At 42.5% G+C, this 17,026-nt stretch overlaps 2 protein-coding genes and 1 long non-coding RNA gene across 3 annotated transcripts; 1 reads left to right on the top strand and 2 right to left on the bottom strand.

The window, feature by feature from the left end:
• Nucleotides 1-2,851: 2,851 nt before the first annotated feature.
• LOC120833198 (uncharacterized) lies at nt 2,852-4,189 on the bottom strand. Its single transcript, XR_013452784.1, has 3 exons — nt 4,053-4,189; nt 3,622-3,726; nt 2,852-2,887 (listed from the first exon to the last, which is right to left on the bottom strand). It is a non-coding gene; the product is annotated as an uncharacterized LOC120833198 (long non-coding RNA).
• Nucleotides 4,190-4,826: 637 nt separating this feature from the next.
• LOC120832924 (growth arrest and DNA damage-inducible protein GADD45 beta) lies at nt 4,827-7,561 on the top strand. The gene is made up of 5 exons (XM_040199626.2): nt 4,827-4,956; nt 5,421-5,575; nt 5,909-6,010; nt 6,146-6,362; nt 6,575-7,561. The coding sequence occupies exons 2-5, from the start codon at nt 5,538-5,540 to the stop codon at nt 6,677-6,679; spliced, it is 462 nt and encodes a 153-aa protein (XP_040055560.1). The 5' UTR covers nt 4,827-4,956; nt 5,421-5,537; the 3' UTR covers nt 6,680-7,561.
• Nucleotides 7,562-11,138: 3,577 nt separating this feature from the next.
• Nucleotides 11,139-16,532, bottom strand: gng7 (guanine nucleotide binding protein (G protein), gamma 7). Its single transcript, XM_040199627.2, has 4 exons — nt 16,392-16,532; nt 13,894-14,037; nt 12,878-12,993; nt 11,139-12,742 (listed from the first exon to the last, which is right to left on the bottom strand). The coding sequence occupies exons 3-4, from the start codon at nt 12,956-12,958 to the stop codon at nt 12,617-12,619; spliced, it is 207 nt and encodes a 68-aa protein (XP_040055561.2). The 5' UTR covers nt 12,959-12,993; nt 13,894-14,037; nt 16,392-16,532; the 3' UTR covers nt 11,139-12,616.
• Nucleotides 16,533-17,026: the final 494 nt, after the last annotated feature.

The raw sequence follows: 17,026 nt of genomic DNA, 5'->3' as shown, positions 1-17,026 counted from the left end.
CTCCCGTCGGCAATCAGGCTCATCAACACTGGCTGACTCTGACATCCCACCGGTCACTCCCTTCACACTCCACTTTCACATACACTTGTCACTTTTCACAACACAGTTGTTTAGAGTACAGTTTTCTGTCTGCTAGAGCACTTGATTTTTTACTTTTTTTTAAAAAAACTTTCTTTTTAAGTTAATTTCCTTTTTATCCTTTATTTTACATTTTTATTCTATATCCCCCTAGCCCATAGCCTTCTATTTTGTTTTATACCATAGAGTTAAATTGTAAATTTGTAAATTGAACATGCCATGTCATCTGTCTTGTTGTCCATTGGCTCATTGTCTTACTGTCTGATATTATGCACCAACCGCCATGTCAAGTTCCTTGTTTATCAAACATATTTAGGCAATAAATGTTCCTGATTAAATATTCCCGAAGAGTGAGGATATTATTCCTAAAAAAGAAGATTAGGGTTTTTGTGCTGCTCATCGGTTAATAATCTCATTCATTCGCGATTCATATTTTTTTACATTCTCCCATTTTGAGCAAAGAGGGCGGTATTCACCAAAGAGACGACAAGCGTGTTCACCCACTGATGTTATACTTCAATGATGAAGATGTGACTGGTTTCCCTGCTGATGCTGGCAGGCTACATTAAGGGTGACACACTAGTTTGAATGTTTCTCTCTACAGCAACTGACAAACATTAAAATGGATTTAAGTTTCAACTGTTCTTTATATGATATATTACACACAGTAGACAGATCAACGTGCAACCGCTCATTAACTCTCTGGTGTAGTAGAGAGGGTGAACGATGATCTCAGTACCTGCAGAAACCAGAACAGCCTCCCACCTGCAGAGTCAAACAAAAAAGACTCTTTCAAGTGAGACTGCACACGTGTTGCTTTGGTGAAGCTTCGCCCTGTTGCAGGAGACTCTGATGTGCACCACTGCTCACCTGAAGATCAGCACAGTCACCCAAAGCACAACCGTACAACACTCACTGAAATCCACCTCCAGTCAAATGCAGAGCGAAACTTAGATGTTCATGTCTCTGACATTCAGGTTTTGTCCCCTTTACAGATGTTCAATCATGTATACTGCCACTAAGTTGGAAATGACTTCTGTTTTGGTGTCCATGCAGTTGGAGAACCAGGAAAGGGAGGCTTCACATGTTAAAGAATTTAAAAGTAGTTAAAATGGAAAGAGCGTTAGCAAACAAGGGAACCGACACAGAGAGGTTTTGACTCCACACTTGAGGATGAACTGTCACTCCGCCTCATCTCGGCCTTTTCAGTTTCACAAGGGCAGCTGTGTGTTTGCCTTTGAAACCTCATTTTGCATGATTTCAATGCCTCACTGCTCCTCACTGTTTTAAGTTCTCTTGACACAGAAATTCGTAACAGTTTTCATGAACGCACACTGAAAACTGCACCAGGATGATGTGGTCAATAATCCTCTTGTTGGCTGTTCTGTGCCACGGTGAGAGATTTTGAAAACTATCTGACAGATGTTTTTGTCTTGTTAATATTATAATTTAAACCGCTGCTCTTTATTGTGAGACATGTGTCATTTCTTATCAATGTTTATATTTCATTTCTTATTTCAGACACTTCTGCAAACAAATTCCTGACTCAGACAGACCCTTCCAAGGCCGTCGGTCTCAGAGGGACTGTGACCATCAGCGCCAAGGGGAGTTCAGATATTGAGGATGATCTCAGTTGGTACCTTCAGAAACCTGGACAGGCTCCAGAACTTCTCATTTACAGGTCATCAACTCGCTTCTCTGGAACTCCTCCTCGATTCAGTGGCAGTCGTTCTGGTTCTGACTACACTTTAACCATCAGCGGTGTTGAGGCTGAAGATGTTGGCGATTACTACTGTCTTGGTGTACATACAGGTGGAGTGTTCACACAGTGATTTAGAGCCGTACAAAAACCTCCTTCACTTTGATAGCAGTGAAATCGGCCTGCTGCAGGTGCAGAGGGTTGGTGGAGAGACTGTGGTGAGGAAAACATGGTCCAGTGAACTCAACACGAGAGTCATCAAGCAGAACCACAATGAATCTAAATAAAACAGAAGCACACTCACAGACACACTTATATATGAACTAAAATGAAATTTTTATTCTTGGCAGTTCAGTCAGTCTCTCTATGAATTATTAGTGGAGGTTAGTTTCTTGTTGGACCATAACTTCTAATGTATATATAAAAAAAATCTTCTCAATTGTAGCTCTAATGATGGCTGCTTGTAAAACATTGCAAACAGAAACAAAATATATATTTCATTCCTTAGAATATATCAAAATGTGTTAAAATGGATACACAGACACTAGATCATTATAATCCACTTTTTTATTCATAGTTTTATCAAAACGTCACATTTTTGATGAATCACCAAATGATGATGGATGGAAAAACAATCTTTAATTCAGTTTAATTTTTAAAGTAATGAACAAAAAGAAGAATATCAGAAAGTAACAGACTCTGAGAGCTGAGAAACAGAGGAGATCTGTAGCTATGAAATCCACCAAAGAAGCTGCATCATTTCCACACAGGACGTGTTGCTGAAGCTCTACTCGGAGCAGCGGTCAGGGTCCAGGGTTTGAGTGACAGGGCTCTGTCCATCCAGACCCGCCTCACAGCTCACTGAGCCCGCCTTCCTCCACTGGTCTGCAGTGAGGCTCAGGGTGCTGCTCCAGCTGTAGCGGCCGTCCCTCCCCAGGAACTCCTGGCTGTGTGACACCCCTGAGGAGGAGCTGCTGCCCCCCAGCTTCCAGCTCAGACTCCAGGCTGAGGGGAAGCCGCCGCTGGCCAGACACACCAGTGTGGCTGCGCCCTGCTGCAGCTCCTCTGTGGAGGGGGGGAGGACGGTCAGGGTGGGCCGCACCACACCCACTGGAGGAGAGAGAGGGGGGTGATAGAAAATACATTTTAAAATGAAACAAAAAATAACTTCCTGTTGATTTCTTATATTTAATTTAATAAAACAGAGTAGGTTATGTTCCAGTTGCAGTCTTAAATCACTCTGTATCAGACCACCGGCCACATGATTCAAGTGTAAATGTTACTAAAAATGATTTTCAATAACAATCAATCATGTAGGTTTTCTAGTGGATAAATTGTGATTTTTTTCCGTTATAACTGACTGTTTAAAAGCACAAATACAACTAAAACCTTTGTCATCTGTCTCTTTCACTTCCTTTTCACTAACGTAAAATCAATGAACTGTGAACACAAAGATAAGCTGCATTTACTGATAAAATCATATCTTTGTTGGACAAAAAATCCACATCACATCTTAAATCATGAAAACATTTAATATTTTCTAATATTATTTAAATATTTTTAGAACAAAAAGTCTTGTTCGATCAAACTTTTTTAAAACAGTCAAAGAAAAAGGTTTTATGAGAAAGAGAAAATAATGTACAGAAATATAGTTATTTATCCTCTTTAAAATGAAATGACACACAAGACTGATTCACTTTAGATGTCTGAATCGTTCTCAGTTTGTAAGTTCAGATTGATGAAATTAGTAAAATATAATGAACAACCTACAAATACTGATACTGATCAGAGTTTCAAGTTACATTTTCTGTATTTGTAATAAAATAAGAATAAGTGGTACTTACGGTCAATGACGAGTTTTGTTCCTCCACCAAACGTGAGCCACAGTGACACAAACCCATTGAGTGGCTGTACAAAAACCTCCTGCTCCGCCAACAAGCATCTATCCGCTGAAAAACACAATACTGTTTGAAACAAAGTCTGCTTTCTTAAAAATAAAGCGTTTCTGTGCTGATATAGAATAAAAAAAGTAATTTAAATTAAACAAATTTACTTTATCTTTTCCTTTCAGAACTGGATGAAGAAACGATCATGATCTCTTTGTAACAAAGTCAGTTTTTCACAGTTTTATATGATAATTCGTAAAAAATGAATTAATAAACAATATTAATACTGATATTCAACAGTCATGCTGAGCAGAATTTCAATATGCTATTCATTCACAGTTAACTCTGTAAGAAAATGAAAGGCAGACAAACACACACATCATACCGACCAAAGTGAACACAAATGTCCTTAAATCTTCATCTTCTGATATAACTGTTTCATCTATTCTATTAAGACCATCGTGTTGAAGCGAGCAGTATTCCTTGGTTTGGTGTCCCACGTTGCCCTCACTCTTTGGACAGCAGTGAAATCATTTCCTTAGAAAGGAGGCTTTGCATCGTCAGATGATCCTCCAGGGAACTGAGAAGATTTATATGTGACTACATCTGTCAGTCAACACGACAGGAACCTCTTAAAACATGCTGGGCTTCTTTTTCTTTTATGTATTTGAATGATTTGTGTTTGTTTCCCGAGAACCGCATCAGATTAAAGGTATAAAGATGATGGACACGATTATTCTCATTGCTCAGGCATTACCAGTAATAGAGTACATTTGATCTGCTTCCCTCGAATATTTTCCACTTGCAGTAAAACTTTTACTACTATTTGATTTTGAAATACTGTGGTTTTCACATGGATATGAACTCATAACTTCATAGTTATTTTACGTATAAAACACTAAAATTAGTTGAAAATATATTCATCAATTATTTGCTTATGTATTTGTAAGTATTAGTAGTATTGACAATTTGCTGAACAAGAAAAACATGGCAAAACAAAACAGTATTGTGCGTATTTGATCAAGTTAATAGGCCACTTTGACTTGGTTGTAGTTATTTTACTTTCATTCGCAAGATGGCAGTGTAGATCAGATGTAAGATACATTGAGTTTAGATCAGGTGATGAATCCACGTCACGAGCTGCCACCTCTTCTGTCCCTCTCCAGAGGGACGTCCTGCGCATCCCCTCTCCGCAGTTCGCGCGGATTATTGCGCGAGAATGTTGTGAGAATGAGCGATGAGAGAAGAAGATCTTTAAAAACTATCCTTCAGTTAACGTGTCAACTGTTTTGGGTATGTAAGGCTTTTAACTGTCTCTACTGCCACTGCCACTGCCACTCATTGTTAATTTATCTACACATATTTGTTCGTATGTTACCATTAATTCATGTCCGTTTAGAATATACAATCAGAAGACAGGAGTTTATTGTTTATTATTCAAAAAGGCATTTAATCTCCTCAAAATAAAATGATAAATATCTTACTGAAAACCTACAAGTGACACCAAACTCTCAGTTTTACAAGAAGAAAGGTTAGTGGGATTTTCCTTTCCCTCATTCACCCACCAGATGTCAGTCATCCGTCCACTAATAGGAACTTCCATGTTATGAAAAGAAGAGGAGCTCATGTTGCACAACTGCATCGTGCACAACTCGCTCGGCGTTGCCAAACAAACAACACACGCGACAAGGGGAGCCGTCGGGTTTCTTTGGTTCGTGGTGCAGAAGTGACCGGGCTGGTTTCGGTTCCGCCCTCAGCTCGTCCCCGGTATAAAGAGATGTGACGCGCCGTGGACAACAACACATCCCGCCAACGCTCGTGCACGCACGCACTGAGGGATCAGTGGAACTGCTGTCACATCTTTGACTTAGAACATGATTCCAGAGCAGAGCTTTGTGTCCACCCAGAACAGGTGAGTTGCTGGTTTTTAAAGATGTGGTTTTGAGTTGTTCCATAATCTTTATTTTAAAAAGTCATAAACTCTTGCTTGTGCAATACGCTTCCTGAGCATGCATTCTGCACAGCCTGCATGCAGACAAATGCCTCTTTATTTGCAACTGCTGAACCCTCATCCGGCTCCTAAGTTCCTCTTGGATAAACGTTTTTGAACAGCATTTATTAAATATGTTAAAACAAAAAATGTAAATCCAGTTGTCAAATAACTGCAGCAAGTGACATGACCCGGGCGTCATGTCTTTTTTATTTATTTGCAGTTTACAAAGTGTGAATTGTCTCCTCCTCTCAGGACGCAGTCTGTAGGTCTGGCTCTGGAGGAGTTGCTGGTGACGGCTCAGAAACAACACTGCCTGACCGTTGGCATTTATGAATCAGCTAAACTTCTTAATGCGTGAGTTGAAAATAAACTTAGCAAATGCCTGTAACGTTAAAACATACAAGCTGATGCTTCTCTAAAATAAATCAGAGTATTGTGTATTTGAGTGTGTGCCTTAAACAACTTTCTTGTTTTCTCCTTCCTCCCCAGAGACTCGGACAGTGTGGTCCTGTGTGTTCTGGCAGCTGATGATGCAGACGATGTGGCGCTGCAGATCCACTTCACCCTGCTGCAGTCCTTCTGCTGCGACAGCGGCATTACCATCCTGCGGGTCTGCGGCGTTCAGCGGCTCCGGCAGCTGTTGGGTGCTGTGGATGCCAACAGAAACCCGGCAGAGCACGGAGACCTCCACTGCATGCTGGTTACGGTATGTTGAGACAGAACAGCAGCCGTGTGTCATGTTACGGGCGGGCCAAAATGATGAATCAGGAATATATGAGTGTGGGCTGTTGTCGTGAAGTGCAGTAGCTGAAATGTTGCAATTTTAGGATCATTTAGCGATTCATCTCATACATTGCATTCTGCAGAACACATTTGCCTTACAGGCCGATTTTTATGTTTTCTTTGTGTCCTGTCTAGAACCCCGAGGCTGACCACCGCCGGCTGCAAGAGGTGGGGACCTACTGCCAGGAGAGTCTGCGTCTTGACCAGTGGGTCCCTGAACTGGTTTTGCAAGAACGCTGAAGGGTGTGGCCCCCGCACACATCAATGAAGACTGGAACTTTCTGGGTCCACAGGCTAATGAACTGAGGGATCCTGTGTTGCTCATGCAGGGATGTCCCGCAGGGGACTGGAACAGGCTATCCTGATTGATAAGCAGGAATCAAGTACTTCCTTTCAGCAAATATTGCAAAAGCCAGATTGGAGACAGGTCTACAAAATCTGCTTTTTGCAGGAGATGCCAACAGAAGAGCAGATTCACTTCCAGGCCACATTGCTTTTACATTGTCAGTAAAACAAATCAAAAACAGGAGGAAACCTGTCCGACTACACATTTTTACCTGGAAGTGTGTGTCAAGAGGGACCGGAATGCTGTAAACGAAACTAAGCACAGCCTGTCTTGGAAAGTTTTTGTAGAAAAGGGCTGTGTGAATTTGTGGTATGCTTTGACAACACCCAACTTTTTCTTTAGAAATGACTGAGCGTGTGCCTTTTTGAAATGAGCAGCTGAATATGCGCAGGAATTGTCGCCATGGAAACTGAAATGGAAATTATGTTTAAGTCACACCGGACCACAAAAAAGTCAATGCACATTTGGTTAATGTCGGCAAATACTACATGGTGGTCTGAATAATGAACTGTGTCTGCATTGATTGAAAATATCTGTAAATTGTTGTCTTAATGCAAGAAAACAACAAAGTGAGCGTCACTATGATAAGGGTGCTGCTTTGGTCACAACATTTTAAAATGGCTGAGTTGCCCAAATACAGTTAGCATTCGAATTGAAGTAATGGAGAAAGCAAACTTCCCATTCCACTGCTCCTAGTCAAGAATCCACTGGTAGGAGGGATCTCAACAGAACAAGTTGTCTGCTTAAATGTAGAATTAAACATCCCAAGCCCTTTGCATCGTGTTTGTGTACATGTTGAACATCCCGCAATGACGCAAACCTGTGAGTGCACTTGAACCTCAACCCCACCCGTTCCACGGTATCTCAACGTGATGCAACTGCAACAGCGTGTTGTTCCTCCCCTCTGCCCTCACATGTCTGTCAGAAGGTATATTCAGCTTGCACCCTACGCACCGAGGGATCGTGTGCGTCACATCTACGTTGCATTCATGTCATGTCACAGTTTGCAACTTTTCAACAGCGCTAATTTAAAAAGTGTTTTCTTTTTCTGGAAACTTATATAACTTCGATATATTCCATTTGCTAAAACCGAAGTGGCAGAAGACACAGACGTTTGACCAACTAAATCTATCGAAGGTCAACTTGAGTCCAAGTCAACCTTTGTGTCAAATTTGAAGGAAATGTTGGGGAGAAGTTGTGTGCCTGAGAATGAGACGGATGGACGAACAAAGACAAACCTACAGTATAATGTTGCGAAGGCATAACGATTACACAAAAGCGGGTTATTATATCATCTTTTTATTAATGTTATCTACTTTTCAATATCATCTTTTTAACAGCAATATCGACAAAATATTAACAGTGTCCAATAAAACATGAGTTATGGCACATCAGAGAACAGTTACAAAAAATAGATATATTTTTCTTCATAATCAATCAAGGCAAAAAGATACATATACTATATGCATACACAGGAGAGCAGAACACAAGGGATGAGTCTCTCTTTATCCAATTCAGTGATGTTTCATTTCAAAGTCCCCCCCCCGCCTCCATCACACCCGACCTGAAATTAATTTCACCAGTGGATTTCTTTCTCGAGCCCACGTCAACACTGTTTCATTGTGCTGATCCGATAACCCCAATACCTGCGTGAACTCCAAAGACGCCACTATAAGGCAAACTAACAACCAACCCATCACACAAACACTCAACCAAACCAGAAGTTTAGGCTGGCTGTCTCTGATTTCAAGCCCAACCAGCTATGGAATGATTGGAATGACTGCAATGACAATGATGATCTCTGGGACAACGTCAGAGTGGGTGTGTTTATGTGTGCGTCGATATGCATGGGTGTTTGTTTGTGCAATTCCTTTGAAGTTGTTTTCCTCTTTGACTTTAACTGCACATTGCAAAGTTTGGAATTTTGCAGATTCTGCGGGAAAGCAAACATTATGTAATTCTGGGTTCATTTCAACCTGTGCCCAAACTTTGATCTCTCTTTGCACAGTAATTATATTTCTTCAGATGAAAGATCACTATTCATTTTTAATTAAACAAAGTTGAAGATAAAGGGTATATATTTCATTTAAAAGGAGCAGTTTGACATTTTGGAAAATACATTTGATGGTTGAATTGCTTAACGTTTGATGGAAGGATCGAACCCCTTTATTGTTGGTTTGATAAATGTGAAGCAACAAGCAGTAGCTGGTTATATTAGCTCAGCATAACAACCAGCGCCTCCTGTTACCATACTCAATATAATCTGACCCTTAGTGAGCTTTAGAGGTCAATTCACTTTTGAGAGAGCCATGCCATCTGTTTGCCCCTGTTTCCAGTCCTTAAGCTAAGCTAAGCTAACTGGGATCAATCCTCTCATCTAACTTTATGCGAAGCAAATTAGCACTTTTCCTAAAATGTCAAACTATTGCTTTAGGTCTTTTATGCATTCATGAGGGGTGAAAATGTTGCAGCTAATATAATGTAGCTTAATCAGGCAAAGACAAATGAATATTGAATATATTACTTGTGAGCTTTGTGGGTTGTTTGGGATTATTATTGGTCATGACACTTTAACACACAATTTTATCTTGTGACTGAATCCGTCTTTACTCCTCTCCTAAATGACCATCTAACAAATAAAAAAATAAAATGGACGACATGCGTGATGATCTGAGTCAGGCGGCGTCACATGACCTCTCCTCCGGTCACAGTTACCCTGACCTGGACTGTCGGGGCTGCAGTACTGTAACGTTATTATTTGACACTCTGCTGAGTGCTGGAGGCACGGAGTGTTCTTACACACCGGGACTCTGCCACTAATACCCACTAACAATTGCGTGCACCTCTATGTTCTTTTCTCCGTCTGCTGCTCTGCCAAATCATCCCTCTCAGCCGCCAGACATCAGCACCCAGCACCCTTCTCCGCACACACACGAGAACACACACACAAACACACATTCTCACTCGGCTCCCTCTGTGGCATTTTTCCAAGAATCATTGCCCACAGTGGAAACATTGATGCTAATTAGAAATTGGGCATAAAGACAAGAAGTGGGTAAATATAAAGTTAGGCATTGGCCAAAGGTAACGCCTGCACCCTAAAGCTCAACACAAAAAAATATGTTTTACACATATCTTTTCATTCAGATTAATGTTATGAACTATAATGTGGTTAACTGGTTTCCCTAAAGGTGTTTACTCTTGGATTGCTGGCTGTTTCCAGTCATTATACTAAGTTTAGCCAACCTAACCAGGTGCTGGCTGTAGCTTTACATTACCACACAAACATGGGTTGGGCATCAATATTTCTATGATATTCCCGGCAAGGATCCTCCACAAAAAGTCCAACTATTCCATTAAAAGACAAGTCGACAAACTGGTCAAGGTCGCCTCATTTTAAGATTTTTCTTTTTCTCATAGAAAAGCTGAAAAAGTCAATCTCAGTATTGAAATGACCACTTTTCCTGCCAAAGACACCGTTAACTTTCGTAATACAGGTATTTTCAACAAGCCTTTTTGAACTGTGTGCACACACAAACAACGGCTCAACACAGAGAATAAAGTTACATCTCCCAAAAGTAAATGCAGCACTTGGCTCATATTAACGCAGGGATTGGAGACCAGAAAAACAGTGGGTTCAACTCCCCGGACAGTCACTCAGCAGCTGTAAGCCCGTCCAAATCCCTCCACCCTGCTTGTCACTGCACGTCACGCCTGACAAAAGCCTCGGCTAAATGCGCAGACATAATGTGATGGCACAAAGATCCCTACTTTCAGCAATAAACCGTCAAAAGCAGCTTTGCTACTCCTCTAACTTTTGACCCCTGACGACCAAACCTCAAAAACAAGAGCACGATAGAGTGTGTAACGCGCCCGGGTGTGTCGTAGAAGATGCCCGTCGCCCACCAAAACCAACACTTGATAAAGGAAGCTGGGTTTTGCCACTTGAATGAGGTCCGGTGATTGATTAATCCTCAGGAAGCCTCACGTCACCTAACAGGGATTTTGATTCTATCAACTGTTTGTATTTGTAGTGGTGCTCAAAACCATCCTTTGCTATCGCAAGCCTCTCTCAACCTGAATGACACAAAGAAAAATTAAAGAAACCAAAGACATGATCTTGACTGACAGAACAGAACAAGTAGTACTAAAAAAAAAAAATCCAACATCCACAGTAGGGGAGTCTGTGTTTAGATTTTGTATCTTACAAACACTGTACAGGGTAATACACAACTGACCAGGTTCCATGGACTCCATAGAAAGAAGAAATAAATAAACCCATAACAGCTACTCTTCACTTCTGCACATGTCTGAAAGAAAGTTTATACATTTAGTATGTTTCTTTTGACTTCATTTTTCTTTGCCTTCGTCTTCAGCTTTTACAAGGGAGGTTCAGTTCGGCCGAGAGGAGGAGCATTGTGGAGGAGGGTACAGGGGAAAACCAGGAGGGGACCGCTGGCCGCCTGACCAGTTGGACCTCAGATTGAAGCAAGCTCACCTACTGGGGAGACTGGGAATTTCAAAGACTGGTAAAGCCAAGTCATTTTTTTGTCAATTTGGATTTAAAGCAAGGTAATTATTGTGCAAAGAGAAGAGAAGCGGAATTCCTTTCTTCTACTATAAAACAAAAACACCTTTACACAATCCAAAGCAACGTATCTCTTCCCAGAACCTTGGAAAAAAGGCCAATGAAATTAAACACACCTAAGCAGAGAAAATAAGACAATAGCAAGGATTGATTTTAGATTTTTGGGAAAACTTACTTTTTAGGTTTTCTCCTCCAGCTCTGCAGTCCTCGCAGACTGATTCTCGGGTTGAACGTTTTAGTTTAAGATGCAAGCAGATGGTACCCGTGGCTTACAAACCAGATCTCCTGTTGTCTCATTAATGATAGCGTTTAAAGAGAAATCTGATGAACCAGGGGCAATACCTATGTCAAAGCATAGATATAACCGTATTTGTTAAGTAATGCTTCAAAAAAATATCCAAATGCACATTGAGTTCACAAACAGGTATTTCTTAATAAAAATGCAGTAAACGTCCAGGGTTAGTAGCTTGAGTTCTGTGTAAAGCAGTTGTTCCCCTCGAAGGTGCAGATCTGAGGTCAGCTTAGACATCGATTTCAACCAACAGCAGCCATAATGAACTGAAGTGGAATCAGTGACAGCAGATCAGCAGCTCGAGATGACTTCCTGCACACGTTGGCACAGCTGGAGGTTTGGCCAGAGGCCTCAGCGAGGCCACAGGCGGAGAAGGTCTGTTCAAACAGGTATGGGAGGGAACATGCTAGCCCGATAAAGGCAAAGGCTTTAGCCACTCACTCCAAAATGAGCCTGCACCGGCAGGTCTGAGGGCAAAGCTCTCTTTTTTTTAAACTTTTTTAGCTTTTAATGGGACACCGGGTTGTATTTGGCCTACCGCTCATTTCTGTTGACCACATGCATCCTCCCACTCCTCCTAACCCCTCACTTTCACGACAAAGGAGGAGAAATATCCTGGTTTTCTACTGATTATTAATGTCCAAATCCCTTCTTTAAAGTTAAGCTGACACTACGTGAATATTACCAAAAGCACCTTGGATCGTACTCAGTGATATACTGATTTCTCCCACCGAGAGAACGAGATACCTGCTCCTTGGCTATGGCGCATTTCCAGAGAGGCTGCTTCGGGAGTGTGTGCGTTTCCATGAGTGTGTTTGAATGCGAAATTTCATGTGTGTTCATTGCATGTGTGTTGTGTCCGGGGATCAAATAAAGTATTGAATAGGTGCATTTACCGCGTGTCTGTATGTCGAATGTGTGTTTTCGTGGGGTGGAGGGAGCGTAGTGCGGCTATAGGATGATGCAGGGCTTCTTGTCCTTGAAAGGGTTTTCAGACGTGGGGATTCCGACCAGCAGAGGGTCGCTACGAGCGTGTTGCTCACAGTAACTCATCAGTTCGGCTGCTGCTTTAGAAACCTTTCAGGGGACAATAGGTGGAAAAGAGTAAAAAGCAGGAAGGAGAAGAAAGAGGAAAGTGTAAGGGGAGGAAAGGTCAGATGTACATGAATAATCCTGCTCACAACAAAACCCAGCAGTGAAGTGCGGTCCTACCTTAATGCGTTCGATCCCCGCCTCAATCCTCAGCTGTTCCACCAGTTTCCTGGCCTGTGCGATGTTATTAGTGGTGGACATACTGATCCATCAGAATACACCAACACAGGAGAAAACTGTACGCAAGAGAAAGAGAGAGTAACAAAACGCTTGCTGTGGATTTCACCCATGATGCTAAATCACGGCAGATACTTAAGGTTACGGTTTTTCCGTATAGACAATGAGATTCTTCCAATATGTTTCTATATCTGTCTGGCGGATAACCAGGCATGGCTGGTTGAGATAATTGGCTTGGATATTTATAATTTAAGCAAAGCAAATGTGTTGTGAATATGTCTTCCAATCCATAAAAAGGTACATTTGTTGTAGCCTAGTTGTTGATCATTGATAGCAACGGTGTAACTACATACTTGTCATGACGCTGTGCTTCATCATGATGCACATGGCAAATGCAAATATTGTACTTTTTAGTCAACGTAATTTGCCTGACAGTTAGTATTAGCTTTGCAGATAAAACTGCCCATAAAATATTTGAAATCAGGTTAATCAACTACTGACTCACATTAAAATGCTGCATAGACATTACTGCATCAACTCAATGCCTTCTGTAGTTTTTTAATTATTTTATTTGTTTTTAAGTGTAAAAAAAGGGTATATTTCTGAATATTCTGTATAATATATTATATATGAAATGATTATTTATTTAGCTCTGGGGTTTCCTGCTGCTTATGAACATTGCTTTTATGCTACACTGATTTGTGAGCTGAATTGCTCTTTAAGTTGGGAATAGCTGTGGAGTTATAGCACCACTTTGAGGGGACTTCATGGTGGTGCGACACTATTAATGATTTAAATCTGCCAGTTTCCTGATCAAAATACAGTTTATGGGAGATGATATGCATTGTGTGACTAATGCTCCAGTTAGACTTAACAACCGTAATGTGCTGAATAAATATGTTAGGCCTTCTTACAACATTCTTTAAGCTTTTAGCACAGCGGGAATTACAGATTGTCACCTGACTGATGGTAAGCAGACCGGACTCGCTCTGACCGCACACGTCACCGGATGGAGATGGCAATGGTGCAGGCACGGCCGGGAAGAAGCTTGCCAAGTCAAGACGACAGAGCTGGACTGAGGCTGAGCTCACATTGGCTTGGCTCTGTAAAAAAAAAATACAAAAACGGAACAGGTAAAACAGATATTACTTTAAAAAAATAAGAAAAAGATGTTCTGAGTTTGAAAAATCTGGAACCATCCCATCATCAACCTCAGGATTAATAAAATCAGAATGTCACTTTGGTGGTAAGACCCTGCTGAATAAAAGAGGCCTTTCATACCTGTGCTGTCAAAGGTTGATTCAAATACATCCTTAAACCTCCAGTTGTATTGTTTTTTGTCTTTTAGCACAGCGCAGAAGTTCCCCCAACAGCCCATGTGATCAGAACCTCGCTCCTCACGTGCATCCGGAGGAGTGTGTTACGACTTTGTGACTCCATCTGACGCCTTCTCTCCAGAGAGGAGAGTCCTGCTTTAATTACACTTACTGCAGAGTAGCTCAGAGACTCATGTCTGTAATTAAGGCTTGTGTGTCCTTGTGTGTGTGTGTGTGTGTGTGTGTGTGTGTGTGTGTGTGTGTGTGTGTGTGTGTGTGTGTGTGTGTGTGTGTTTGAGAGAGAGAGAGAGAGACAGAGAGTTAATAGATTTGTTTCATTACAAACACCTGATACAATTCTCTCTCTGTCTCGACATGCACATTTGTTTTATCATACTTCTGACATTCACTGATTGTCTCACAAACTAACCCTAATTCTAAATGCTAATCCTGGCATTAAGCCTGAGCCCAGATCCTAATCCCAACTGGACCCTTGTAGGCCAAATGCTCTGATTTTGGAGGGTTTGTTTTCTGTGTATTTGTTCTCTCATACACACCTCTGACCTGCATGTAACCCCAACGTTAACAATGAAAACTATTCTTTCAACCCAAGAATCTAATTGTTTAACTCCTGATGTTTGTCCTCAACAAGAAGGGGGATGTGTGTTAATAAACTGCAATTTACAGCACCAATAGGCCAAGTAAACATTACTAACTCAACAGCCTAAAGCAACTACCTCAGTTCGAGGAACACCAGTCACAGCAAACGTGAAAACTGCAAGCTGGTTAAAGGAGCCGTATCATACGGTTTCCCGACATGTGACAGAAGACACTCAGTGTGAGAAAACGTTGAAAAATGCCTCACGTTTTGTTTTCGGTACCTTTCAAAAAATGCATCCATTCTGTTTTTGAGAGTGGACATTCAGGTGCTACAACACGTACGTTTTCATAGTTTCTCCAATGAGGAAGCAACAAACAGGGACAGAAGCAGCCTAAATGACTTTTTCAGTGACACAACAGAGCTTCTGCATCTGTTGATTTTACAAACTTTCTGCTGGGTTCCGTCCTTGCTGTAGGAGGCTGTGCACTTCAAACCAGCACCAATAACACCCCCTGCCCCTCACACATATTGACAACAGCTTCTTACAAAAACGGTGAACAGAGGTCTAACGCACGCACGCACAAGCACACACACACACACACACACACACACACACACACACACACACATACTCACACACGCACACGCACAGGATGCAGCTCATTTGTCTCTGGCCCGGGGCGAACACATCACCGGTGACTGGACAGGCCGCGGTCAGCCAGCGAGCCTGCGTGCACACAGCCGCTCTCAAGACGCGCAAAAAAAAAAAACCGGTACCGATCCATATCGATCCGAGCGGCTCGTGCGCGCCCACCGGGCCTCGCGTCCTCCGCTACAGGCCCCGCTTGCTGCTCCACCGTGTGAAAACACAATGCGGGCATTTTGATGGATAGGACAGCATGTCCTATCTCTCTCCCCCCCCTCTCTCTCTCTCTCTCTCCCTCTCTGCCTCTCTCCCATGGCTATCCACGCTCCACACGCGCGCGTACAAACACGCGCATACGCACGGCGCGCGCAAGCACAGGCGGACCTTGTGTGTACATATGAAAAGCGGCGCTATTTGCACAAGTGAACAACAGACTGGGACTCTTCGGGTCTGCAAACAGGCCGTGGTGGTTAGCCGTGGGAGCGGGGTGGTGACATGTCTGGAGCTCCGGCAGCCGACATGAAGCCATCCAGCGACAGCGGGCGCGAGAGGGCAGCGCGTGCCGTTATGTCCCGCTATTATGCAGATTGATCCGCGCACGGCCTCCTACGGCGCACGGACATCCAGAGGGGTTTCATTAGGGTACACTGTGGCTTGTTGCGTCCTGCCGAGTCCAGCCGAGCTGTGGGAAATCTTCCACTGACCCTTTTCCCCCGGTCCTCCCCGCCCTCTCGAGCCGGCAAAGGGCTGGGAAAAACCGGATTCGTGACACGGATGAAGCCCCTCTCCGCTGCAGGCGCCCTCGGTGACGTGCAGCCAGGTTTACGGAGGCGCACGGACGGGTTACAATGATTATACGCGGGGAGAAAAATACCCGAATAAGTCCAAACTCACCTCCGAATGCGCTGTATTGGAGATTTAAAGGGCCAGATCCGCAGGTTTCTCACACTCTCTCCGCTCGTTCACTCCCCGTCTTCGCCGAGCCAAACGCCTCCCCCTCCGCTCCCACTGTCTGTCCACTCCTCTGTAGCCCCTTCCTCCTCCTCCTCCTCCTCCTCCTCCCTTCCTCCTTCCCTCCTTCTCTCCTTCTTCCTCACTCCAAACAATCCGGTTACAGCACCTTTAGACCACGGGGCTCCCAGACACGAGCATTCACACAGATCCCTCCATTGTATTTAGAAAACACGGAGGGATATGGAATAATATTAATATGTATTATTTATTTTTGTTGGATGGCGCCTTGTCCCTCAGGTCCCAAGGCTTTACAGCGGTGTACATTTGTTAGAATGGATAAGGTAACACTTCCATAAATAAGAATGCCCATTCAACATTTATTTCTCTTTCTCTGCCTGCTCTGTGTATTGGCTATTATATCCGTAACTACATTCTTTTTTCATAATGATAGCTCAGATTATATGCAAATAATAAAAAACATTACTAGAATCAAGGTGACTATTTTAGTAGCATATGTAATTCAATAAAAACAGCTTTTAAACGAGCCTTGTCTGATATTCTGTATAGTGAGTGGC

Source organism: Gasterosteus aculeatus, chromosome 15 (assembly GCF_964276395.1).
Source record: "Gasterosteus aculeatus chromosome 15, fGasAcu3.hap1.1, whole genome shotgun sequence".
NCBI lineage: Eukaryota > Metazoa > Chordata > Actinopteri > Perciformes > Gasterosteidae > Gasterosteus > Gasterosteus aculeatus.
Note: the sequence above shows the minus strand (reverse complement) of the source record. Positions and strands in the feature narration are given on the sequence as shown.